The sequence below is a fragment of the Oryctolagus cuniculus genome, chromosome 11 (assembly GCF_964237555.1).
Source record: "Oryctolagus cuniculus chromosome 11, mOryCun1.1, whole genome shotgun sequence".
Taxonomy (NCBI): Eukaryota; Metazoa; Chordata; class Mammalia; order Lagomorpha; family Leporidae; genus Oryctolagus; species Oryctolagus cuniculus.
The window spans coordinates 26,523,725-26,550,499 of NC_091442.1; the positions used below are offsets into that span (position 1 = coordinate 26,523,725).

At 51.1% G+C, this 26,775-nt stretch overlaps 1 protein-coding gene across 3 annotated transcripts; it reads right to left on the minus strand.

Annotated features, from left to right (window-relative positions):
- Positions 1-2,313: 2,313 nt before the first annotated feature.
- On the minus strand, positions 2,314-26,086 carry TBC1D20 (TBC1 domain family member 20). 3 transcript variants are annotated; one of them, XM_008256178.4, is made up of 9 exons: positions 25,884-26,072; positions 23,174-23,257; positions 16,441-16,626; positions 13,270-13,350; positions 7,354-7,540; positions 7,087-7,188; positions 6,066-6,207; positions 5,048-5,235; positions 2,314-4,626 (listed from the first exon to the last, which is right to left on the minus strand). In XM_008256178.4, the coding sequence occupies exons 3-9, from the start codon at positions 16,538-16,540 to the stop codon at positions 4,371-4,373; spliced, it is 1,056 nt and encodes a 351-aa protein (XP_008254400.1). In that variant the 5' UTR covers positions 16,541-16,626; positions 23,174-23,257; positions 25,884-26,072; the 3' UTR covers positions 2,314-4,370. The 3 variants fall into 3 exon arrangements, with proteins under 3 accessions (XP_008254400.1, XP_002710935.1, XP_069908078.1); XM_002710889.5 differs by lacking the exon at positions 23,174-23,257 and having other exon boundaries at positions 25,884-26,086; XM_070051977.1 differs by lacking the exons at positions 16,441-16,626; positions 23,174-23,257 and having other exon boundaries at positions 25,884-26,086.
- Positions 26,087-26,775: the final 689 nt, after the last annotated feature.

Genomic DNA, 26,775 nt, shown 5'->3' on the forward strand with positions numbered 1-26,775 from the left:
CCTGGCGTTGGATTGGTGCAGCTGTTGTGGCCAACTGGGGAGTGAAGCAGCAGATGGAAGAACTCTCTGCCTTTCCTTCTCTTTCAATAAATCTTTTAAAAAAAAGCAGTCAAGACTTGAACCAGTGCCCACATGGGGTGCTGGTACTGCAGGTGGCAGCTTTACCTGCTACATCGCAGGGTAGGCCCCCTGCTCTACTTTTTCCTTCGAGATTTATTTACTTGAAAGTCAGAGTTAGAGAGAGGAGGAGAGGCAGAAAGGAAGAGGTCTTCCATCTGCTGGTTCACTCCCCAAATGGCCGGAGCTGTACCAATTCAGAGCCAGGAGCTTCTTCCGGGTCTCCCACACGGGTGCAGGGGCCCATCTTCCACTGCTTTCCCAGGCCACAGCAGAGAGCTGGATTGGAAGTGGAGCAGCCGGGACTCGAACCGGCGCCCATATGGGATGCTGGCACTGCAGGCAGCAGCTTTATCTGCTACGCCACAGTGCTGGCCCCCTGCTCTGCTTTCAATATGGCTCCTTGCTAATATGCACCTGATGGCCCAAGTTCTTGGGCTCCTGCCACTTGGGAGACCAGGATGGAGTTCCTGCTGGTTGCTGCCCTCAGCCTGGCCCAGCCCTGCCTGTTGGGCCATTTGGGGAGTAAACCAGCAGGCGGAAGGTATCCCCCATCTCTCCCTCTTTGTCATACTGCCTTTCAAGTAGTATTTTTAAATGATTAAAGTTCACAAGGACTGAAGCACCCCTACACTAGCATAACTTCTGTCTGTAAGACATTTTCACAAGTGCCACGTCATGACCCTTCCTGTGGGATGCACCTACTTTACTGTCAAGGACAGTGAGCTCAGAGGCGGTGAGCTCTACACGCTCACAGCCGGGAAGGAAGGCACGCACCCCGGGCCTCCCTCTCATGCATCAGGCCCCCAGCTTTGGTCATGGCCCACAGAGGAGACCCGCATCTCCTTCCAGGACGGCCAAAGCTGCCCCCAGGGGCCCTGCCCACTGCCCCTACCCATACACCCATGGGCGGCTGTATTTTATGCGGCTCCTGGGTGCTGTTTCTCCTGACACCGTCTCGCTGTCCTCGGGAAGTCGGTGTCCTATCCTGCAAGCTAAAGAGCTCAGTGCCACAGGCTGCCCATCTCAGATGCCAGCTATGAGGAACTCGGGGCCTCCCATGATCTCCCCTTCCCCACTTTCACCCTGCTGGGATGACTCGGGGCTCAGAAAACCACCTTAGCTCACTGGTTTATCAGAAGGGACACGATGCTGCAACAGCCAAAGGAACAGACAGGCAAGGCACGGCACGGGGGTGGAACAAGCTGCTCCCCTCCCTGTGTGCACCACCCCCTGCACACCAGGTGGCTCCTGGAATCTGGCGCTGGCTTTTCTACAGAACTCACCTGCCATTGCCCCAACCCCTACATAGGTCAGTGCATGGCCTGCGAGTCCCCGTCTGACCCCTTGACCAGCCCCATCCTGAGGCCTTCTAGGGTCACACCGTAAGTCACCTTGCCAGCGCCAGCTCATAGAGCTGCGAGGGCTTGGGGACCCCTGGGATTTATCCCCGCGCACACCCCTCCTTCCTTCCCTTCTCCATTCCACTCAGTCTTCATACTTAGTCAACTCCCATGAGGCTGCCTTGCCTTTGCCACCAAAAACCAACCGCCCCTTGGCACAGCTCTCTGCTGTGAATTCCCACAGGCAGGACAATGCACTCCACAACTGCCTGAACAGAGGGTAGCTTGGGCCCTGGCCTGTGGGGGTGGGACAAGGTCCAAGAGCAGAGAGCTGCTCAGCCAAGGGCGCCTGCGCACGCCCCACTGGGCCAGGGAACCACGGTGTCTTGTATCCAGGATGGCCCCTCCCCAGGGCAGACGACAGGCATTTGGTGCCACTCCGCACTACTCTCCCCAGTGGCTGGGAACATTAGGAAGACGCTAGAAAGCTTGGCAGAAACAGCTCCTTTGTGCCTGTAGATTACACACGGAGGAAAAGTGCCATCACAACAGGCTCTGGTTAGGCACCAAAATCGAATGCCAAGTCCAGGGCATCCCCAGAGCAGCAGGCGCAGGGGAACCGGGAGCACTGAGGCCGGGTGCCGCCTCAGTCGCCGTCAGTGCCGAGCGCAGGCGCAGCAGGAACGGGACTGCAGCATCGCTCAAGGTCTCCCAGCAAGTCCAGGCCAAGCAGGAGGGCAGGCACCACGGCACAGCCCCAGGCCTGGGCTGGGAGGGGCGAGCTTCAGGGCCAGCTGTGCGAGACCAGTCCACTCCAGCCCGTAGGGGCGCAGACAGAGCCACAGGGAGGTGATTAGCAACCACATATGGCTCTTTATTTCATAGAGGGCTCTGTACAAAATATTTACACGTGTTCTTTACAGAGGAGGCAAACCGACCGAAGGCAAACAGGTAACGCAGTCTGCTCAACGTCATACAACAAGCCACTCGTTTCCTTCTCTGGCCACAACACAAGCAAATGCCACTTATTTCCCGGAATTAAAAAAGCCGTGGCCCCAGGACCCTGGTCCCACACGCGCGTGCAGCCCCTCTCCTGTTCCCCACCAGTTCCTGCAGGATTTACAAACAGGCGTGAGTGTTTGTGGCAGGAGGGGCAGCTTCTGCCGCCCATTTGCAGACAAGAGGGCAGCTCTGCTGAGGGAGGGGACCGCAGCTATGCGCCCACCCCCACTGCTGGCTCCTGGGTGAACTTCCCGTCTTCCTGAATTACCCCATGGACAGCACACCTCCCCCGGGCGGGCCTGCCGCGGAGAACATCCATCACACTGAGCTCTTTGTTGGCTTTAAAGTGCTTCACGGAGGGGCTGGCCTCGTGGCATAGCAGGTTAAACTTCAGCCTGCTGCACCACACCCCGTATGGATGGCCTATTCGTGTCCTGGCTGCTCCACTTCTCATCCAGCTCCCTGCTAACACGCCTAGGAAAGCAGTGGAAGATGGCCCAAGTGTCTGGGCCCCTGCCACCCCGCAGGAGACCCGGATGAAGCTCCTTGCTCTTGGCTTCAGCCTGCCTAGCCCAGCACCAGGCAATTGCAGCCATCTGGGGAGTGAACTAGCAGGTGCAAGATCTCGCTCTCTCCAACTTTCAAAATAATAAATACACCATAAAGGCGGGAGGGGGCTTCGTGGAGCTCGGTGTAGACCCTCTCCCAAGCGCTGCGGGCACAGCGGCAGCCTGGCGTGCCAGCATGCGGAGAGGGGCTCTCCTGTTAGGGAGAGCGCTTCTGCACGTTCACTCTAGGAAGACACCTGCCCAGGAAAATAAGGAAAAGGCTGCTTCCAACTGCATCCAAAGGCACTTCTTCAAGCCAGTTAATCTAACCCACACCTGGCTCCCAGGACGGAGTGGTCCCCTTGTTCCCTGGGGCCTGGAGAGTCCTTGGAAGCCGAGGCTGCTGTCAGGCCCCTGCGAAGCTCTTCAGCCACAGTCTGCCCCATTCCGGGGCTGGTGGGTTTCAAGGACATTTCCAACCACACGGGAGACGGCAGTGAGGCCAAGGGAGTGGCAGGTGCCCGTGTGGGGCAGGCCGCAGGTTGGCAGGCAGCACATCAGGGCCGGCTGTGGAGGGCCCTGCTCTCACCGATGCCAGCTGCCGAGTGCCACCTCCAGGACAGCTTGTCCTTCTCACAAAGCGACGGCTGCTGTCAAGTGGGGCACCTGACATGGGGGTATGGAATTCTAAAAACAGTGATAAAAGATGTCTTGTAAATGATGTGTGGATCGCAGAAGGGAACAGGGAAAACCAATCTGGGTCTAGGGCTTACAAAACGACCACTCTTTCCCACCTGGGCCAGAGACTCGCGACTTCTAGGCTGGACAAGGACTCAGCTGGCCACCCAGCTCCCCTGCATCCCGACTCCTGCCCTCCAGCCAGCGCCAGCGCCCCGCGCCCCGTGCACACCACTGCTTTCCAAGGCTCGTCTTCTCCGGCAGCGGCAGCTGCTTCCGTGAGTCAGAAGCACACAGCCCGAGACCGGCTGTGGGGCAGTCCTGGCCCGCTTCCTCTTCCTGGGCGCCCACGAGGCTCCGCGGTTAGCAGGGAAGCCCGCGCCCTGCAGGTTCCAGCGGCAGCTGCAGCCCGAGAAACTGACTTCCTCCAACACAAGGGAGCCCGTCCCAGTCCAGGGGAGGCGACAGAGGCCTGCGGCCAGGCCCCAGTGCCCTCGGTGGCGGCCGGGCCGGCGGGCTCTTGTAGCAGCCTCTGAAGCCACGGTGAACACCGACAGGCAGGGAGGGGGCAGAATAGAAAACCCTTGACAGAAACCCTTTTAATAAAGGAAATTCTACCCCTCCCAATCCTTCCACGGAAGGGTGCGACCTCAGTGGAGTGACAGGAAGTGCTGTCCAGCCTTCACGGAAACAGCTGCAGCTGGAACTTGGGGGCCCACTCCAGGGCACTTTTCACCACAGCCAGCGCAGCTGCCCCCAGCGCCACCGTCAGCCCCATCACTGCCAGCTTCACAAAGCGGTTGGTCCTCGGTTTGGTCAGGACGTCTTTTGTTCGCTCCTCAGGCCGCAGGAGCTCCCGGAACCGCTGCCGCAGCACCATATCCGGCCTCTGCTGGGCGGACACCAGCTCGAAGTCTTTGAAGGTAGAGGCTGCCGTCCTACAGGGGAAGGAAACAGAAAAATTGCACAAAAGAGCGAAAAGCTGCACTTAGCAGGAGGAGAGAAGAGCCATCCACTACTCAAGAGAGCTTGTCCTAGGGGCGGTGTTGTGGCGCAGAGGGTAAAGCCACTGCCTGCAGCGCCAGCATCCCACATGGGCGCCAGTTCAAGTCCTGGCTGCTCCTCTTCCAATCCTGCTCTCTGCAGATGGAATTCTGTCTCTCCCTCTCTCAAATAAATTCTTTTAAAAAAAAGAAGGCAAGAAAGCTCTCCTTGGTAGGACTCAGGAGGACTTCTCAGTGGGGATTCCACTGGCACAAGCTCAGATCTCTCCCCTCAGCCTCATCCCAGGACACAAATCCTCCCTCACTGCCCTCACTTACAATGGCCCAATGCCAGGAGTGCCTCGGCCTCACCCACCTCGTGGCCTCCTGCTGGGCGGCTGCCTCCCGGGCGAGCTCGGAAGGAGGAAACTGAACAAAGAGGTCTCCTGCTCTACTGATGAGCGTTTCATAGGGCAGGTCCTGAGGGATCTGGGACAACAGGTGGTGGACAGAGGCCATGTCACAGTCACAGTCCAGGACCTCCTGCTCCCGATACAGCACGATCTGCAGGGAGAAAAGCCCTGCGTCAGAGACTGCACACCCGGGCTGGGCCCATGGCTCAGGTGCTCGGCAAACTCCTGTATTCCTCAGGACTCACAGGGCTGCCCCCGCGGGACTGGCCCTGCTGCCGGAGGCCAACTCCCAATTACATTCCAAGTCTTGCTGGGCACATCTGTCTGCTCAAGTGTCCTTCAAGTCTTGAAACAAATGCAGGAGATTCTTTCAGAAGGAAGCAAAGGGGAGGGGTTACTGGGAGAGTCCCGGAGCTCCAGCCCGGAAGACATGGGTCAAACCAGAAGGGATGGGCTGCTCGCTCGCTCGCTCGCTCTTGAACACCTTCCTCTGACTGCCGGCCCAGAAATCCACAGCTGCTGCATGAAGACCTTCCCTGGATCCCCACTCCACGCTACCATGCAGCCCTTCTGAGGGTCACAGCCCCCTCACGCTTCCCTCCGCACACTGGATCTCTCTTCTTAAATCTGGAGGTGGTAGTTTGTGCCACTGTTTCCCTAGCTGCGCTCAGCAGCTGAACACAGTTCCAGATGTCAGCAGGAGTGCTGACAACTCACAACACACAGTGGCATGTGGAAGGTTCACCAGAGGCGTGTGGCAGAGAACCTGCCTGCCTGTTTAACCAGCATTTCCCAACCTGTTACGTAGTTTTTCCATAATGTCCCCATTAACACTGCACGGAACCATGTCCAGGAGCGCTAGCCTGGAAAATACGCTAGCCTCTCCCATTTTCCCATAATCACCGGGTGTCCCTTCAGGGCCAGTGAAGGAGCTGGGCTGGTGAAGGTGAACCCAGTTGCTGGCTCGTGGCCTGTACCTACCACAGCTGCAAAGTAAATGGGCATCAGCGGGTGGCAGGCCAGGAAGAAGTCGTACAACCGCACAACGTGCCTGAAGTCAGACAGGACGTGGCCGAACCAGGTGATGAGCCAGCTAAGGGCAAAGATAGTCCCCACCTCAGCACTAGGAGCAAAGAAACGCAGATGTTAGGTGCCTCGCTGCGCCATCGCTTCCCTTCCTCTGGGCCTTCTCTGTCCTCAGTGCTGGTGAGGGGGCAGCACTTGGAACCAGGCTCTCTGGACAATTCAGCCACACAGGAATTCAGCATCCTCCCTATAAAATACAAAGTCCTTACAATGTGCAGCGACACCATTACCACAACAGGGTCCCGGCTGCCTTACCTCACTGGGGATGCTCTTAATGACCAACAAACGTCAACTAGAGGAATAAGAACCATTTGTATTCAGAGAACACACCCTGATATTCCTTCTGAGAAAGTCTCATCCTTTCTGAGGACATAGGCACATATTTCCAGGCTTGAAAACACAACTGTGCCAATTTTTCTGTTAATATGAGAACACTGAAATATCTTGAAATATAGCCATTATTTTAAAAAAAAAATAAGTAAAGCATTGGCCATGGACATTTTCTAACTAAACAGAGAACAAAACAAAACAAATCAAGGACATTTGCAAAAACAGTATTTCCTCTCCGTGGTACTTCGGAAAGAAAACACCCACATTTAAGCCTTGTCATTCCCTCCTGAGTGTGTCCTCTCCACCTCCAAGTCTACCGTGGCATACTTACCTCTCCCCACTAGAGGTAAACACCTGAAGACATGAGCTATGTCATCCTGTATCTCCCAAACAGCACAGCTATGAGACTGTGCAGAGTACTGAATTATCTAGACTGCTGGTGATGGACAACTTGGAGGAACTTAACACTAATCAACAAAAAGATGATGATGAAATCGAACTAGACTTTGGAAGCAGAAACAGCAGCAAGGAGAGAGCTTGCGGTATAGGGGTGTGTATGTACACATAAATGTAGATACATAGATACCTCTGCATGAAATCATGGAGTTCTGGATTCACCTGGTCAATGATGGGCATCAGATAGTTTAAGATATGCCGAGTGTTGTCCATTGTGGGCTCCATGAAATCCCTAGAGGGAGACAATTTGATATGCTTGATCAGACCAAACACTTAGATCAGGGTTGGCAGGTGGAGTCGGTGCAAACCTCTGAACACCTGACTAGACCGTGGGCTGAGGAGTCATCCCAGGGCCTGAGGAGCGGTGCCCTCCCTCTCCTGTCCCTCTGCACTGTACCTGAGGTGGTGGGTAGACAACTTTTCTACCAGGGACGTGGTGAGCTTCTCGCCTACCACCAGCAGAAACGTGACCACGATGTCGTGGTAGCCCTGGTAGTAGTGCAGCTGGGGGTTGCGCTCCAAGACGAGCAGGATGATGTCGATGAGTTCCTCCTGCAGCCCTTCCCTCTGCTCGTCGGGCATGCCTGGGGAGCGCAGGGAGAGGGCACGTGAGCAGAGTGCGCAGCCCGTGACCAGGACGGGGAGGCCTTCAGGGAAGGTCTTCGGTGAAAGAAAATGCATGATAAACAACCTGGCAACGCAGAGCAGGTTCCACCCTGGCATACAGCAAAGAGCTGGTGTGTGGCACACCACACACCAGCACCCGCACAGCGGGGGGCCGGGTGATGGAACTGCTGTGGGCTCGGCGTCACGTCTGCAGGGCTCTTCAACAGTCTTACAATGAGGAACACAGGTGAACCCAAGGGGAGGGACACTGAGCTAAATAACTGGCTCGTCACAAAACCCAGAGGAAGAGCTCTAGATTAAAGGAGGCTGAAGAGAGAACGGCTAAGGGAGACATGCCTCGGTTTGGATTTAGACATTACTAGGACAAATGGTAGGATCTGAATAAAATCTATGAATCCGTTAACGGCATTTCCCAATGAGGTACTGATTTGGATGAGTACTGTAGTGATAAAAGAGCTTTAGCTTTAGGAAATAGATCCTGAAGTATTTAGGGGCAAAGGGGTGCTACATTTGCAATCACAGTACTTCAGGAAAACATTGTGTATGGAGAAAGAGAGAAAGAAGCTAATGTTAGTATAGTTAATAGTTACATAGTAGATACTTATAAAGTTGGTATAATGGTAGCAATCAAGAAAATCTGGGTAAAATATTTCTGGGGAATTATCTGTCCTATTTTTGCAACTTTTTGGTAAATATGAAATTATGTGAAAAAAATGTTGTACATTCTCCTCTAAAACAAACCAAATATTATAAGCACTGATGTCTCCTTCGTCCAGAAACCTGGCTGACACAGGCAGTGCGGCAGGGGCTCATTCAGTGCATGGAGCTGGTCCCGCCGGCGGTCAGTACACTCCTAGGGCTTTCAGCTGAAGAATGTCTGCCCTTGGCCTTTTGAATCATTTCAGAAGAATTTATCCAGCACAGCTTCCAACACCATTAACTTGTACAGTTAAAAACAGACACCAGGGGCTGGTTCAAGTCCCAGCTGCTCCACTTTTGATTCAGCTCTCTGCTGTGGCCGGACAAAGCAGTAGAAGGTGAACCAAGTCCTTGGGTCCCTGCACCCATGTGGGAGACCTGGAAGAAGCTCCTGGCTCCTAGCTTTGGATCAGCTCAGCTCTGGCCGTGTAGTCATTTGGGGAGTGAATTAGCGGATGGAAGACCTCTCTCTCTCTGGCTCTACCTCTAACTCTGTCTTTCAAATAAGTAAAATAAATCTTTAAGAAAAACAAAAACAAAAACAGATACTGGGACAAAAAAGCAATGTGGCCGGCGCCGAGGCTCACTAGGCTAATCCTCCGCCTGCGGCGCCAGCACACCGGGTTCTAGTCCCAGTTGGGGTGCCAGATTCTGTCCCAGTTGCTCCTCTTCCAGGCCAGCTCTCTGCTGTGGCCAGGGAGTGCAGTGGAGGACGGCCCAAGTGCTTGGGTCCTGCACCCCACGGGAGACCAGGAGGGGCACCTGGCTGCTGCCTTCGGATCAGTGCAGTGCGCCGGCTGTAGCGTGCTGGCCGCGGTGGCCACTGAAAAGTAAACCAATGGCAAAGGAAGACCTTTCTCCCTCTCTCACTGTCCACTCTGCCTGCCCCCCCCACCCCCAAAAAAAGCAATGTAGTGGCCCAGACTACAGTGAACAAATTCAGGAGAAGAGCAGTGCTCCTCTCCTGCCCACATTTACCCTACCCCTCCTCAAAAAAAGCACACACTAAGAGAACATCAGAAAGTGATCCGGCTGTTGGTTGGCATAGTGGTTAAGACGTGGCCTGGGATTTCAAGACACACTGCAGGGCAGTTATAATCACAACAGCCTGGTCCTGGTACAAAAACAGACGGATAGACCAATGGAACAGAATGCAAATCCCAGAAGTCAACCCACACATCCACAACCAACTCATCTCTGACAAAGGAGCTAAAGTCAACCCCGGGAGCAAGGACAGTCTCTTCAACAGATGGTGCTGGGAAAACTGCATCTCCACATGCAGAAATATAAAGCAAGACCCCTACTTTACACCTTACACAAAAATCCACTCAAAATGGATTAAAGGCCTAAATCTACAACCATCAAATTATTAGAGAACATTGGGGAAACCCTGCAGGACATTGGCATAGGCAGAGAGTTCTTGGAAAAGAACCCAATTTCGGCAATAAAAGCCAACATTGACAAATGAGACTATATAAAAAATTGAGACACTTCTGCACTGCAAACAAAACACTCAGAAAAGTGAAGAGGCAACTGACAAAATCGGAGTAATTATTTGCAAACTATGCAACTGATAAAGGGTTAATAACCAGAATATACAGAGATCAAGAAACAAGAACAAAACACACAACCCAGTACAAAGTGGGCAAAGGACTTAAACAGGCATTTTTCAAAAGAGGAAATCCAGATGGCCAAAAGATACACACACAAAAACCGCTCAGGATCACTAGCCGTCAGGAAAATGCCTGACCACAATGAGGTTTCATCTTGTCCCCCCACTCCCGTCAGAATGGCTTTTGTACAGAAATCAACAAATTCTGGCGAGGATTGGGGGGGGTTGGGAAGTACCTTAATCCACTGCTGGTGGGAATGTAAACTGGCACAGCCACTGTGGAAGACAGTATGGAGATACCTCAGAGATCTGAATATAGACCTACCACATGACCCAGCCATCCCACTCCTGGGAATTTACCCAAGGGAAATGAAATCAGCATATGAAAGAGTTATCTGTAACCCCATGTTTACTGCAGCTCAATTCACAATAGCTAAGATATGGAATCAATCCAAATGACTGTCACTTGAAGACTGGATAAAGAAATTATGGGATATGTACACCATGGAACACTGAACAGTGGTAAAAAAAAAAATGAAATCCTGTCATTTGCAACAAAATGGATGGAACTGGAAAACATCGCATTTAGTGAAATAAGCCAATCCCAAAAGGACAAATACCATGTTTCTCTGACCTGCGATAAGTAATAGAGCACCTAACGGTAATCCATAGCAGTGAAATTTGGCACTCTGAAATGCAATGACTTTGAACAGCCCTTGTCTCCATTGTTGAGGAACATATTTTTTCAGATTGTTTGTTGAACTCTCTATTTAGTATAATCATATGTGTTATAAAGTTAATTGAAAACAGATCTTAGTAAAAAAAAAAAAAAAAAGAATGGGAATAGAAGTGGGAGGAGGAAACGGGGTGGGGGGTGGGGGGGTGGGTATGGTAGGAAGAAATACTATGTTCCTAAAGTTGTACTTATGAAATGCATAAAGTCTGTATTCCTTAAATAGAAGGTTTCGGGGCGGGGGGGCGGGGGAGGCATGGCCTGGGACACCTGCATCCCAAATCAGGTTGCCTGGGTTCAAGTCCTGGCTCTGCTTCTAATTCCAGTTTCCTATTGTACAACCTAAAAGGAAGCAGGTGCAGGTCAAGTACTTGGGTCCCTGCCAACCACGTGAGAGATCTGGATTGCGTGGACTGAGTTCCTGGCTCCTGGCTTCAGCCTGGCCCCTGGCTTCAGCCTGGCCCAGCTCTGGCTGTTTTGGGTATTTGGGAGGGAACCACTGTTTGGGAGATCTGCATCTTTGCCTCTTTTTTTTTAATTTTTTTTTTTTGACAGGCAGAGTGGACAGTGAGAGAGAGAGAGACAGAGAGAAAGGTCTTCCTTTTGCCGTTGGTTCATCCTCCAATGGCTGCCGCGGCTGGCGTGCTGCAGCCGGCGCACCGCGCTGATCCGATGGCAGGAGCCAGGTACTTATCCTGGTCTCCCATGGGGTGCAGGGCCCAAGCACTTGGGCCATCCTCCACTGCACTCCCTGGCCACAGCAAAGAGCTGGCCTGGAAGAGGGGCAACCGGGACAGAATCCGGCGCCCCGACCGGGACTAGAACCCGGTGTGCCGGCGCCGCAAGGTGGAGGATTAGCCTAGTGAGCCGCGGCGCCGGCCCATCTTTGCCTTTCAAATAAAATATATATAGAAATTTTGTTTTAAAGATTTTTAAAATTTATTTGAGAGGTAGAGTTACAGACAGTAAGAGGGAGAGGAGAGACAAAGAAAAAGGTCTTCCTTCTGTTGGTTCACAAACAAATGGCCACAACGGACAGAGGTGGGCCAATTCGAAGCCAGGAGCCAGGCGTTCTTCCAGGTCTCCCATGTGGGTGCAGGGGCCCAAGGACTTGGGCCATCTTCCACTGCTTTCCCAGGCCATAGCAGAGAGCTGGATTGGAAATGGAGCAGCCAGGACTAGAACCAGCACCCATATGGAATGCTAGCACCACAGGCGGAGGATTAACCTACTGTGCCACGGTGCCAGCCTTGATAAAATTTTTTTAAATGAAAGTCTTTTTTAAATAAGTAAAGTAAACCTTGGTACCAGCATCTAGCATAGCAGGTTAAGCCTCCACCTGTGATGCTAGCAAGCCACACAGGCACCAGTTTGAGTCCCAGCTGCTCCATTTCCAATCCAGCTGCCTGCTAAGCACCTGGAAAAACAGCAGAAAATGGCCCAACTACTTGGGCCCCTGCACCCATGTGGGAGACCCAGATGGAGTTCCAAGTTTCTGGCTTTGGCCTGGCCCAACCCTACTGTTCTGGGTGTGAACCAGAGGATGGAAGACCAATGTCTCTCTAACACTTTCAAATAAATAAATAAATCTTAAAACAAAACAAAAAATGAAGTAAACCAAGAACTGGAAAGGAAAAAGCAATGAAGTAATAAGAATATAAATTAAACCCTGTTTGAATTTTCAGTTAAGAATGGACAACCAAACCCAGTAGAACACAAATGGAAGAAAAGTTCAACTTACAGAAAGATGATCACAGAATGATACTACATGAATGGAAAAAGAATAAAGGATTCAGGGGAAAAAACCAAACAAACAGGTTTCCCAGGGTAGAAGTGGAAGGCCTGTGACCTGCCTGGTCTCATCCAAATGGGCAGGATGAGAAAAGGGGACTGCACTGGATGGTTTCACCAGATCTAAGCTGGCAGGCTGCTGGCTATGTGGGACTCACAGGGAACACGTACACAAGCAGGAGAGACAAAATCCAAGCCAGAGTGGTTTCAGAAGAGTGAAGTGACAGGTTTAGAGGCTCTGTTCCCTTTAGCAATTTTCCCTTCAAGGGGGCATTGCCAGGGAGAACTAGGTCATACACTGGTTTGTTATCCAGTTTCCTTCGTTTACTATGAAAACAGAGACAATGATCATTCTTCTCTTTCTTCTGAGGACTGGGGACACAGTTTTAGGAACAGACTTTATAAACACAAAGAGAATGACTTCCCTGCCAGTCCACAGGACCCGATATACATGTATGCCAGGCATCACTGAGACTCTAGGAGGAAGACACTAGTGCTTCTTGTTAGCACCCAGTTCCAAACCCACCTGCTCACTAAAGCCAGAATGATGTTCTAACAATCACTATAAAGTCCCTTCTGTGGCTTGAAGGAAAAACAAAACAAAAACCCTTCCATCATTCACAACACCTAGGCCAGGAGACACATCTTTGGTTCAGGCTTCCTCCATGGGAGTCTGAAAGCGACCCTGCTAACCAAAGAAGGACTTAGCAGATGGAGCGTGCTGAAGACCCACAAAAAGAATGCAGGCTCCTCCGCACTAGGCCGTGCTGTGCTGGGAGAGACTCCCTGGAACTGACAAGCACCAACACCAAGCTTCCTTCCAAATGTGGCAAAACTGGGAGACTGCTCACCAGGAGGGAACCGCCGCAGAGATCGCCGGACATCCAGCAGCACTTGTTGGTAGTCCTTGCTCATCTGCCGTAGGTCCTTCCCTAGTGGAAGAAAAGGAATGTGTTATTGCAGGGAAGTCTGGGAAGCCAGATCAGGAGCAAAACCTTCTGTAATGACATCGAGGGCCTGGAAGACACACTACAGCTTTTTCTTGAAGAGGGCACGACTCAAGATACAACATTTAGAAGGGAATTCCTAGTTTAGCTCTGAATAAATCTTGTCCCATGCAAGTCAGGATGACTTAAGAGAGCTCACAGACTGTCCAGGAGCAATACAGTGGGGTAGTGAGAGACACAGGAAGTAAGGAGTCGGGGGCCTAGTGCAGGCTGCCACTGACCATCACTGGGTAACCGCTCTGAATCGTGGTGCTCCCATCTGTAAAGTGAGGCGATCCCCCGTCCCGTGTGGACCTCTCAGGTTACTACTGTAACTACTATTACTACTAAATCAGAAACGCGGAACCAGAGACAACTGGAAAAAACCCTAACACCTGTAAAGCTGTTTAGCAATATTATGATAAACCCATAGGGGCCGGTGCTATGACATATTTGGTAAAGCTGCTGCCTGTGGTGCCGGCATCCCATATAGGTGCCAGTTTGAGTCCCAGCTGTTCCACTTCTGATCCAGCTTCCTGCTATTGTGCCTGGGAAAGCAGTAGAAGATGGCCCAAGTGCTTGGGCCCCTGCACTCACATGAGAGACCTGGAAGAAGCTCCTGATTGGTCCAGTTTTGGCTATTGTGGCCATCTGGGGAATAAACCTGAGGATAGAAGAGTCTCTCTCTGCCTCTCCTTCTCTGTAACTGTTTAATGTATATATAAAAAAAGATTTATTTCTTCGAAAGGCAAAGTTACAAAGAAGCAGAGGAAGAGAGAAAGAGAAGTCTTCTATCCATTGGTTCACTCTCCAAATGGCTGCAATGGTCAGAGCTGGACTGATCAGGAGCCAGGAGCTTCCTCCAGGTCTTCTATGCAGGTGCAGGGGCCCATGCACCTGGGCCTTCCTCTACTGCTTTCCCAGGCCACAGCAGAGAGCTGGATCAGAAGTGGAACAGCCAGGACTTGAACTGGCTCCCATATGGATGCCAGTCCTGCAGGTGCTGACTTTACCCACTACGCCACAGTGTTGGCCCCTATAATTCTTTCAAATAAATAAATAAACCTTAAAAAAAAAAAAAGAAGGGGGGCTGGCGTGGTGGCACAGCAGGTTAAAGCCCCAGCCTGCAGTGCTGGCATCCCATATAGGTGCCAGTTCTAGTCCCAGCTGCTCCACAATCCAGCTCCCTGCTGGTATGCCTGGGAAAGCAGCAGAAGATGACTCAAGTCCTTGGGCCCCTGCACCCACATTTGAGACCTGGAAGAAGCTTCTGGCTTTGGATTGGTGCAGTTGGCCATTTGGGGAGTGAACCAGCAGATGGAAGATTTCTCTCTCTCTCTCTTTTTTTTTTTTTGACAGGCAGAGTGGACAGTGAGAGAGAGAGACAGGGAGAAAGGTCTTCCTTTACCATTGGTTCACCCTCCAATGGCCGCTGCGGCCAGCGCGCTGCACCGATCCAAAGCCAGGAGCCAGGTGCTTCCTCCTGGTCTCCCATGCGGATGCAGGGCCCAAGCACTTGGGTCATCCTCCACTGCCTTCCCGGGCCACAGCAGAGAGCTGGACTAGAAGAGGAGCAACTGGGACAGAATCCGGCTCCCTGACTGGGACTAGAACCTGGTGTACCAGCGCCACGGGTGGAGGATTAGCCTAGTGAGCCACGGCACCAGCCTGCTGTGGGCATTTTGAATGTGAATCAGTAGACAGACGATCTCTTTTCACTGTATTTCTGTCACTCTGCCTTTCAAATAAATAAATCTTAGTCCCTCTCCCCCCACAAAAAAAAATCTTAAACTCCCCCCCCCCCCCATCACAAAAAAACTACCAGAGGAATCTATATGATACTTCTTACACACGGACTTCTTTTTATAAAATGAAAGGGCAATTTGGAATCCAACAGGACATCACCTCAGGACTGGGAGTGTGACTATAGCAATGCTTTTGCCTTCCAGCAAAAAGCTGACTGCTCCAAAGATAACAACAGGTTGGCAACTCAGTATCTCCTGGTGGCACTACAACACTGTGAAGAGATCCCGTTTTAATCCTCTCCAGCACCTGGCACACATCAGGGGCACGTATACTAGTATTTGCCAAATCAAAGAATCTCTAGCACCAGGCATTTTGCCATAATAGCAGGAAAGCAATAAAGAGAATGAACGGAGTGAATGAACGACAAAGTGGATTCACTGCTGTCCAGTCCTTCCTTCTGTATTCTGAACTGTATTTCAGGGCACTTCCTTTGACTACATGAGCCTTGCATAAATTAGTTAAATAACAGCCATTCAGATTTACAGAATTTTAGAACTCCTTATTTCCCAATAAAAAGTCTTTTTTGTTTAGGACTACACAGCTGTCTATCATCTCTCCCTACGGTCTAGTGTTTCTCAAAATGTAGTCCTTCTGCATTAGAATCAGCTGGGGTATTTGTTAACATGAAGCTTCCTATATCCCACCTTCAACTGAATGAATCTGGTTTAGAATATAAATTTTTAAAAAAGATTTATTTATATATAATTTGAAAGTCAGAGTTGGAGAGAGACAGACATCTTCCATCTGCTGGTTCATTCCCTAGATGACTGCAATAGCACAGGCCGGACCAGGCTGAAGCCAGGAGCATCTTTTGGGTCTCCCACGTGGTGCAAGAGCCCAAGCACTTGGGCTAGCCTCCACAGCTTTCCAGACATGTTAGCAGGGAGCTAGATGGGAAATGGAGCAGCTGGGGCTCGAACTGGTGCCCATATGGGATACTGGAGTCGCAGGTGGTAGCTCTACCCACTACACCACAACCCTTGGCCCCTAGAATACAAATTGTTAATGAATACCTCTACCTATCTAGTATTCTAATCTTTAATAGAAATTCATTCCATTTTTTAATAAAATTCCACTTATCAGTTAGACCTTATTCTCAGAGCGGGCTCAAGTACTTCCTATGGGGCTTTTCTGATTCAGCTGCTCATGGTGTGAAATGAGCATCTAAACCAGTTTCCGGAATTCTGTTCTGCCTGCTTCTGAGACAAGTGCCCCTCAGCCCGCCGTTACCTAATAGAGGAGGTGGGTCACTGGTGTTGACGTTGAGGAGCCTGGGCCACACTTTTCGCCTGATCTCATCAGTCAGCAGTCCACCTTCACTGATAGCCATGCGTCGAAGGGCGGCCACATCGATGGGATCACTGTTCAGAGCCTGGTAGATCTCTGCCACTTTCTTTTTCTTTTTGTTGTTAAAGTCTGGGGGAAAAAAAGGGGGTAGGGAGGGAAGCATTAGAGCATTAGGCACACACTCAGCATGCATGTCTCCACTCAGGGCCCAGTTCCCTCATCTGGTTGGAGGCACGGGTAGTTGTCTCCTTCCAGACAGCTCTGAGGTCATGCAGGCACAGATCTTACGGGCGCATGCACTCTAGATTTCAGGCCCAGTGCACTGAACACCGTGGAGGGGGGACGCTCATTTCAGATTTTGGGACTGGTGTTGTGGCACAGCGGATTAAGCTGCTGCCTCTAATTCCTGTATCCCTCTGATCTCTGGTTCACGTACCGGCTGTTCCATTTCAGATCCAGCTCCCATGCTCCTGAGAAGACAGCAGAGGATTGCCCAAGTATTTAGGCTCCTGCCACCCACACAGGAAACCCAGAAGCAGCTCCAGGTTCCTGATTTGGGCCTCGCAGCTACTGCGGCCGTTTGGGGAGTAAATCAGCAAATGGAAGATCAACCCTGCTCCCCTCCCCCGCTCCCGCAGAACTCTGCCTTTCAAATAAATCTTAAAAACAAATTAAAAACAACAACAACAACAACAACAAAATACGGGCCAGCACTGTGGCATACAGGTTAAGCAGCCACCTGCAGCACCAGCAGCCCATATGGGCTCCAGTTCAAGTTGCAGCTGTTCTACTTCCAATCCAGCTCCCTGCTGATGTGCCTGGGAAAACAGTGGAAAACGGTCCATGTGCTTGGGCCTCTGCACCCACATGGGATACTTGGAAGAAGCTCCTGGCTTCAGCCTGGCCCAGCCCGGGCCGTGGCAGCCACCTGGGAAGTTTACTAGTGGATGGAAGCTCTCCGTAATTCTGCCTTTCAAATAAATAAACTAAATCTTAAAAAAACAAAACAAAACCAAAAAAACAAACAGGGGCCAGTAATGTGGTGTAATAGGTAAAGCCACCACCTGCAACACTGGCGTCCCATATAGGCATGTGTTCAAAGTCCGGGCAACTCCACTTTTTTTTTTTTTCCATTTTTAAAGATTTATTTATTTATTTGAAAGGCAGAGCTACACAGAGAGAAGGAGAGGCAGAGAGGGGGAGAGGGGGAGAGAGGGGGAGAGAGGGAGAGAGAGGGAGAGAGAGGGAGAGAGAGGGAGAGAGAGGGAGAGAGAGGGAGAGGGAGGGAGAGAGGGAGGGAGAGAGAGAGGGAGAGAGAGAGGGAGAGGGAGAGGGAGGGAGAGAGAGGGAGAGAGAGAGAGGGGGAGGGAGGGGGAGGGAGGGAGAGAGAGGCAGGGAGAGAGAGGCAGGGAGAGAGAGGGAGAGAGAGGGGGGGGAGGGAGGGGGAGGGAGGGAGAGGGAGTGAGAGAGGGAGGGAGGTCTTCCATTCGCCGGTTCACTCCCCAATTGGCCGCAATGGGAGGAGCTGTGCCAATCCAAAATCAGGGGACTCCTCTGGGTCTTCCTACACAGGTGCAGGGGCCCAAGGACTTGGGCCATCTTCCACTGCTTTCCCAGGCCACAGCAGAGAGCTGGATTGGAAGTGGAGCAGCTGGGACTTGAACCGGTGCCCATGTGGGATGCTGGCACTGCAGTTGGCAGCTTTACCTGCTACGCCACAGTGCCAGCCCCACTGGCAGCTCCACTTTGATCCAGCTCCCTGCTAATATGCCTGGGAAAGCAGTGGAAGATGGCCAAAATGCCTAGGCCCCTGCATCCAAGTGGGAGACCCAGACAAAGCGCCTAGCTTTGGCCTGGCCTAGCTCTATTGCAGCCATTTGGAGTGTGAACCAGCAGATGAAGGATCCCTCTCTCTGCCTCTGCCTCTCCTCTGTAACTCTGACCTTCAAATACATAAATAAATCTTTAAAAAAAGAAAATCAGATCTTGGTTCACATCCTGGCTCTGCCACTGAAGTGTTGTACAAACAACCTTGGGCTGATTACTTCATCCCCCTGGGCCTCAGAGTTGACACTCTCCTATCAGGAGAGTTACCACTGTACACAGTAGACACTCACTAGATATCAGTTCCTATCCTCACTCTGAAACAGCACACACATTTAGTTAGTATGTAATGGGCAAACACTTAAGGAGACAGACTAAATGACAAACAAGGACTTACAATGATGATAAATACTCCATACATTCAAGCATATTTAGCAGCTGGCGTCAATGTTTAAAACAAAACAAAACAAAAACCCAAGCACTTGGCAGGGAGCTGGATCAGAAGTGGAGCAGCCAGGACTTGAACCTGTGTCCATATGGGAAGCCAGCACTATACAGTGGCAAATTTTACAGAGCATATGTATCTCTCTTATCAAACTATTTTTCTTATATTTCATATAAGAAAATGCATGTATGTTACCAAAACTCGATGCTACATTAACTTTTCTTTTTCACTTTTAATTTATTGGCAGAGAAAGAATGAGAGAAGGCGCTTCAATCTCCTAATGCCTGCAACCACCAGGGCTGAGCTGCCTGAAGCTGGGAGCCAGGCACTCAATCCATCTCCCACGTGGGCGGCAGGGACCTCAGAGTTGAGCTATCACCCTGCACTCCAGGATCTATATCAGCAGGAAGCTGGATCAGGGGTTGCAGCCAGGAGGTAAACTCAGGCACTCCAAAACAGGACAGAGGAATCTTAACCATCAGGCTAGTCAGTGGTCCCAAACAATACATTCTTAATGAAAGTCCCAGTTACATGCAAATACAAGCAGTAAAACACCAGAATCATAAAGACATTTTCAAAGGCATAGCATCAAAGGGTGTTTGGGTCCCCAGGTAAGAGAGGGCATGATACTGCATTCAAAGCAACTGTCTCTTAACAAACATTAAATACTGGTAATCAAAAAGGAGTTTTTAAAAAAAAAAAAAAAATTTTTTTTTTTTTATTTTACAGGCAGAGTGGACAGTGAAAGAGACAGAGAGAAAGATCTCCCTTTGCCGTTGGTTCACCCTCCAATGGCCGCCATGGCTGGTGCGCTGCGGCCGGCGCACCGCACTGATCCGAAGCCAGGAGCCAGGTGCTTCTCCTGGTCTCCCATGGGGTGCAGGGCCCAAGTACTTGGGCCATCCTCCACTGAACTCCCGGGCCATAGCAGAGAGCTGGCCTGGAAGAGGGGCAACCGGGAAAGAATCCGGCACCCCTGACCGGGACTAGGACCCGGTGTGCCGGCGCCGCTAGGCGGAGGATTAGCCTCAGCGCCGGCCAAAAAAGGAGTATTTTAAGAATCTACATCTTTATGTGACAGTCTGCTATTCACAGGCATTTTACTATGCTTAAATGACTTTTAGGAAACTGGTTGGGAGTTTGTTATTGAGATTTACCATACTACACTTTTTTTTTCTATTTAAAAAGGGATAATAGGCTCTCAAGGTTTTCAAGCAGAATGCCTACTTAATTTAGGAATGGCTTGAAGTTAAGTGGGTAATACTAATAGTCAATTTCTTTCTGGCTGCCTGCATCATTGAGACAAGAAGCCCAAAACACTAGAAATATTAAAGAAGACAACACCAAATATCACAAAGCAGTGTAGTTGCCAAAAAAAAAAAAAAAAAGATGAGAATTACTGTTTACTTTTTATTATTACTTAATTTATTAATTGATTTTATTAATTGAGAGGTGGAGAGAATGCAAGTGCTCTTATCTTCTGGCCCACTTCCCAAACACCCACAATGGCCAGAGGCTGAAGCTGGAGCCAGGAACTCATTCCAGGTCTCCCACAGCACTGCAGGAACCCAACCACCAGAGCTGTCACTTCTGCCTCCCAGGATCTGCACATGGAATCAGGGACCAGAGCCAGGATTAAACCCTGGTACTTGAATGTAGGCACCCTAATTGGCAACTTTTTTTTAAAGATTTATCTTATGTGAAAGTCCAAGTTACAGAGAGGAAGAGACAGAGAAAGAGATTTTCTATCACTGGTTCACGCTCCAGATGGCCGCAACATCTGGGGCTGGAGCTTCATCCAGGTCTCCCACGTGGGTGGCGGGGCCCCAAGCACTAGGGCCATCTTCCACTGCTTTCCCATGTAATTAGCAGGGAGCTGGATCGGAAGTAGAGCAGCTGGGACTAGATCTAGCACCCACATGGGATTCTGGTGTCACAGGCAGTGGCTTTATTTGGTACACCACAATGCCTGCCCCTCAACCGGCATCTTAACTGCTAGGCCAAACTGCTACGCCAGGAAAGGAAGGATTTAGAGGTTGGGAAGAGGGGTAGAGAATAGGTTTGGATTCAGGAAACATACGGCCTTTTCTCCCCTACAGTAAACAGACTTATGTAGGAGTGGGCATTTTGCCTCGTGGTTACACCTGGGTCCCATATCAGACTCCCTGGGTTTGATGCCTGCCTCTGGATCATTTGGGAGACCTAGATTGTGTTCCTGGTTCTCAGCTTCAGCCTTGGTCCCAGCCCAATTCTGGCCATCCCAGGCATTTCGGGACTGAACCAATGGATGGGAGTGCTCTCTTTGCCTCTCAAATAATAAATAAATTTTAAAAAATACACATCAATGTAGTATATAGCAAGCACAAGGAAATAGAATTAATGTAAAGTATAAAATAACACTGAGAGCAGGTTAGACTTTAGAAGGGACTAACACTGGAAGAAATACTAGGTTTTAGAAGGGACAGTAAACAGCTTCCCTAAGCAATGTTTTACTCTGAGACAACAGCCCACAAACTGTTTCCATGACAAAGCTGTACTTTATTAGCACAAACCACAGTTGGTACAAGAGCCTTGGTGACCTCCAGGGAGGGGTCCAACATATAAGCCACATACACAGAGGTCCCAGCTGGCTTAGAGTCACATGCAGGTACTCAGAGGCGCAGATAGGAAAATTAACACGAGTGACTTTTTTGCCCAGGTAAACCTGTCTTCTTGGACACACTGCTATTTTCCCTAATAGCCTAGTAGGGTGACCATTTGTTCTAGTCTGAGTGAGATCTTCCTGCTTTAAACCTACAGTCTGGGCAGAATTGTTCACAGCAAACCCCTCCTGCTCCCTGCATTCTCAACTGTCCAAGCTTCGATGCTAAATGGTTATTGTACCTAAACCATGAAAAATCAAGTGCCCCATTTCCACTGTCAGCACAGCACCCAACCACCAAAGGTTTGTTTCTGAGGCACATCAAGCTCCTGGACCAGGTGTGTCCTTCCATGTGTACCTCCACCCTGACTCGTCCATGCAGCCATCCTTTAGTGTCTACTAACATGCAGCACTGTACAGGGGACACAGAGATGAATGGCACAGCAGCCCTTGAGAGGCTCACTGTAGAGGAACACAAGCAGTTACAACAGAGACAGAATCCAGAGAAGCAATGACTTCTACTGAGGCCACAAGCAAAGGCTTCCTGAAGAATATATTCCCAGGGCTGGCAGTGTGGTCAGCGGGTTAAGCTGCTGCCTGTGACAACAGCAACAATCCAAATGGGTGCCGGTTCGCGTCCCGATTGCTCCACTTCCGATCCAGCTCCCTGCCAATGCGCCTGGGAAAGCAGCAGAGGATGGCCCAAGTGTTTGGGCCCCTGCACCCACATGAGAGACCCGGATGACTACCAGGCTCCTGGCTTCAGGCCTAGCCCAGCTCTAACTGCTGCAGCTATTTGGGGAGTGAACCAACGGATGGGAGAGATCTCTCTCTGCAACTCTGCCTTTCAGATAAATAATTTTTTTCTTCCTTTTCTAGATTATACACTGGTATGTTCTTAAAGAAAGCTGTCACATGGCAGGGCGTATTGAAGGGAAAGCACTCCAGGCAAAGGAAAGAATATAAACAAGGACCTTGGAACATGAAAGAAACACAACATCCAGGAAACAGCTCTGCGGAGCTGCAGCTGCAGTGTCAGGTACTGGAACAGAAGCAGGAAGCACTGCAGAGGAGCTGGGGCTGAGTGCCTCCCGCAGAGGGCCATCTGGGGATCCTCTCTCAAAAGGCAGGCAGGGAGGGCTTCGACTCTGCACCCTTTGGAAGACCCAGCTGCAGGTTTCCAAAAGAGAAACAGAGACTTCATCTAACGGCAGAGCTGAGACAATATGTGGGCAAGAGTTCGAATGATTTTCAATGAAGAAAACTAACAGATACATATATTTTTCACTTAAGAGTATCCGTGCACTTCACACACATCACAAACTAGAGCACTGAAGGGGCCGGTGCTGTGGCATGGTGGGTAAAGCCACCGCCTACAGTGCCGGTATCTCATATGGGCGCCAGTTCGAGTCCCAGCTGCTCCTCTTCTGATCCAGCTCTGCTGTGGCCTGGGAAAGCGGTGGAGGATGGCCCAAGTCCTTGGGTCCCTGCACCTGTGTGGGAGACCTAGAGAAGGCTCCTGGCTTCAGATCCGCTCAGCTCCAGCCATTGTGGCCAATTGGGTTGTGAACCAGTGGATGGAAGACCGACAGACCGACCGACCGACCGACCGACCGACCGACCTCCCTCTCCCTCTCTCTCTCTCTCTCTCTCTCTAACTCTAACTTTCAAATAAATAAATAAATCTTAAAAAAAAAAAAAAAAAAGAGCACTTAAATGATACTGCCAAATACTGCTTCGGGGAAGCGGACAGAACTCTCGTTCACCTGTTTGCTAGGAGTACAGAGCTTCCCCACAGTTCGTTTCGACACAGCCACTCCACTTTCCCTTCAAGCAAGCTCAGCAGCAATCTGGGGGAAAGGAAGCATTACTTATCCTGGGACAAAGAACACTGTAATCAGCTGGATTTCCACGAGGTTTTGGCAAACAGAAAAGTCAGAAAGTTAACTGATTCGGAACCCAAACCACAGCGCTGGTACTTATTTCTCCCTGTTCGGATTCTATTCTTAATCTTGCATCCCAAAATTTTAGAGCAGGACACACATTTTGGATTTGAGAATGCTCTATCTGGGCTTGGGATGAGACTACATTTATCTAGAGCGGCAGATGTGTTATTCTAACCCCCTGAATCTTCCCTCTTCGATTTCTTCACTGCTCTCTGAGAGATACACTATATACTCCAAAGCTGATCCCTTCCAATTTCCTTTATAGTAGAGGTCTTGGCTATTATAACCATGATGGAATGAAATGACTGTCCTACAGCTGGCAGCAAAATACACAGTGGCTATAAATAAATCCCTAATGCCTGAAAAGTAATTCATTCAACAAAGGAAAAAGAAATAGCACGGGCACTGCTTTGGCCAGCTCACCATTAAAATGCTTACTTTGTAATAGGGGCACCAAAGGAGTAGTTTGAACAGTTCAGATAAAGATGGCTGAGCAATTGTTGTCTTAAACCTCTCCCAAATCAAAAGTACCTGGCACAGGGAACTAACCATACAGGGAACAAACAATGGCCAAAGATGACCATTAGCTTGCTTCTCAAAGTTTCTCCATTTCACCAAAATAAGTGCTAGTGACTGGGATCAAGTGATCTCCACACTTCCATACTGGGATCTTATGTGAGGGTACAACATTTCACACAGGCTGAGGTCAAGCCTGCATATCCAGAAAGATGAACAGTCTTTAAAAAGTTAAACCCACATTAAGCAATGCTAGCCTTAACCAAAATAACAGGAGGGCCAATCAGAGATACAGACAGAATTCCCCCTACCCCCAACAACTCGTGATATTAACATGGGAAATTAACTTGAAAATTTATGAACTTCAGGTCTATAGCAGAGAAAGACATCGGGAGAGGAAAACCTTATGTTATCCTGTGTATGATTCCCATTAAAAGCAACATAAAGTAGTCTCTCTTTTTGGAGGTCTCCTAATTAGCTGCTACAAAATAGTATCCAAATTAGCAGCCATTCATTAACTCCCTGAAACATAAAGTATCAAGAAAGAATGCTTTTGGTCTCATTATGGGCCAGTACAGCTGCAGACCAAGCGGTGTCTGTCTGGGAAGGGAGAAAAAACAGCAGCTGGCACCCTGGGCAGCCGGAGAGGTGTGCAGGGCTGCGTGGCCAGCCACAGGGGGGAGAGTGCTTCACCACACCAGCGACGGAGAGAGTAAACCAAGCTGACACAGCACCACAGAGAAGGGCTTCTGGCATTGTAACTCTGCCAACAATTCTCCCATATGATTAAAATGATACAAAACCAAAATCAAAGAAACGGCATCTCTAAATTCCTCCCTTTTATCCCGAGAAGCAACATCACGGGAAGCGCAGGGGCACAAGTTTTCCTGCCAGGATACAGCTGCACTGCAACAGGTCACAAGGCCCATGCCACTCGCGGCACTGACTATTACGCACGAGGACAGATGTCACACAAACAGCAGCAAAGGGGTTACGACGCCAAAGGGCGCTGAGGACAAACAGGCGGAGTGGGCTCCCCTTGCAGCCAGTCCGAGACCCGAAGAAAGAGGGGACAGCAGACGCCAGACGTGGAGGCCGGGAACTCCTCGAACCGTAAGGGCTGATTCTGGGGCCCGTGCTGTGGGCAACGTGGGACAACCACCCCAGCATTCGCCGGGGGGAAAGACGCTCTAACTCGGCACGAAGCAAACGTGCATCAGTTTAACCGTCAAGTAGTCACTGGAAAACATTCGAGAATAATAACGTGCAACAAAAGTATGAATTCATGGAAATTCAGACTGAAACAGCCTGGGGAAAAAAAAAAAAAAACCAGTGCCCTTTTAACCCCATTAAATGAGGTTAAAATAGGTGGAGGAGGATGCGACAGGGAGAGCCGCGGTGGCCAGAGCTGAAGGCGAAGCGGCTCCTGCCGGACACGGGTTTCTTTTTTGAACTGGAAATGTTTCGAAAACAGCGGCGATGCTGGCGCAACTTCGTGGATGCACTAAGAACCACCGAACTTCACACCGGAAAAGGCAGAATTTGATGGTAAACAGGTGGCGCACGCATATACGGCGTTAAGTCTAGGTGGCGACACGTGAATCAAGTTTGGGAAACCTGCCCTTCCAAGAGGGCGGCGGCTCCAGGAGTCTGCGGACGTGGCCGGACGTCTCGGGCCCACGGGGGCGAGGCCTCTGCCTCAGTTCTCAGAAAGCCCCGTCTCCTCCCCAGATGGAACGAGGCCCGAGCGCACAGCCCCGCACGATCCTGCCGCCAGGATTCCTTGGGTCAGCTCAGCATCCGCCGGACCCCGCGACTGCAGACCCTCTCCCCATACAGACGCGCCCCGCAGTCATCTTCTCTCTCGCTGCCCAGACCCCGCCCGCCGCCCCGCGGCCCCTCCGGCACCCCTCCGCCGCCGGCTCCCCTTCAGACAGCTGTCCCGGGCCCTGGGGCCGCCCCTGCCCCTGCCCCTGAGGCCGACCTCACAGGCCTCTCCTGCCGGGTTCCGTACCTGCCTTCTCGGCGCCGCCGTCCCAGCGGCTGGAGATGGGGCCGTCACCCTGTGCACTCCGGAGGGCCATGTCCCGGGGGCCCGGGCTCCAGCCCGAGCCCCGGCTGGTGGCAGAGCCGTGAGAAGACGCGGCTATGGCCGCTGGACGCAGCGCCCACTCCGCCCGGGCAGGCTCGGCTTCGTCGGCCCGCGGCACGCAGGCGCAGCGGAGACCACGCCCCACACCGGCACGTGACGCTCCGCTGCGCGGGGGGCGGGGCCGGGGCGGTGGAGGCGCGCGCGGCCCGAGCCGCCTGGGACAGCGGCGGGAGCGCGCTGGGAGAGTTCCCGCCGTAGCAGCTGTCGCTCTTGGCCTAGTGCGATCGGGACTTGTCTGCAAAGTGGGACTAAGAGCACTGAGCTCACAGGTGCTTAGAACGTTACCAGGCCTGCTGTGTAACTGTGAGATGCCGTTTCAGCTTAGGGATTTTACGCTGGCGCCCAGGGCGTGCACTGTAGACGCCGTCCACGTCGACCCCTGTGGGCACCGCGCCCGCCTTCTGCACGGCCGCGACCCCCGCGGCTGACCAGGCCAGGTCCCGGCGACACGCCCGGCTTCCGAAGGCCACCCGCTCCGCGTCTGCTTGCCCTGCCTCCCCCCGGAGCTCCTGCCCGTCCTGCCCCATCCGCCTCCAGGGCCCCGTCTCGCTGGGGGAGGTTACTCCGAAGTTAATTTGATTTCTAGAACCAATATTCCATTTATTAAAATTAGAAATCCCCAAGCGATTTTTTTCCTTCAACTGACAAATTTTACAATTCTGTTCATAAATTTAGTAAATGAGATTCTTTGGGCTCATTAATGAATTTAATGAAGGCCCTTTGAACATTTGAAACTGGGTTTATAAATTTAATA

Bases quoted from the DNA above. Each gene is read 5' to 3' on its own strand.
- TBC1D20 (XM_002710889.5), bottom strand. From the start codon at position 25,953: ATGGCCCTCCGGAGTGCACAGGGTGACGGCCCCATCTCCAGCCGCTGG. The intron at 6,208-7,086 runs GTATCTATGTAT...CTTTGCTCCTAG, and splicing joins CTCCATGATTTCATGCAGAG to TGCTGAGGTGGGGACTATCT. The intron at 5,236-6,065 runs GTAGGTACAGGC...TTCTCCCTGCAG, and splicing joins CCATTTACTTTGCAGCTGTG to ATCGTGCTGTATCGGGAGCA.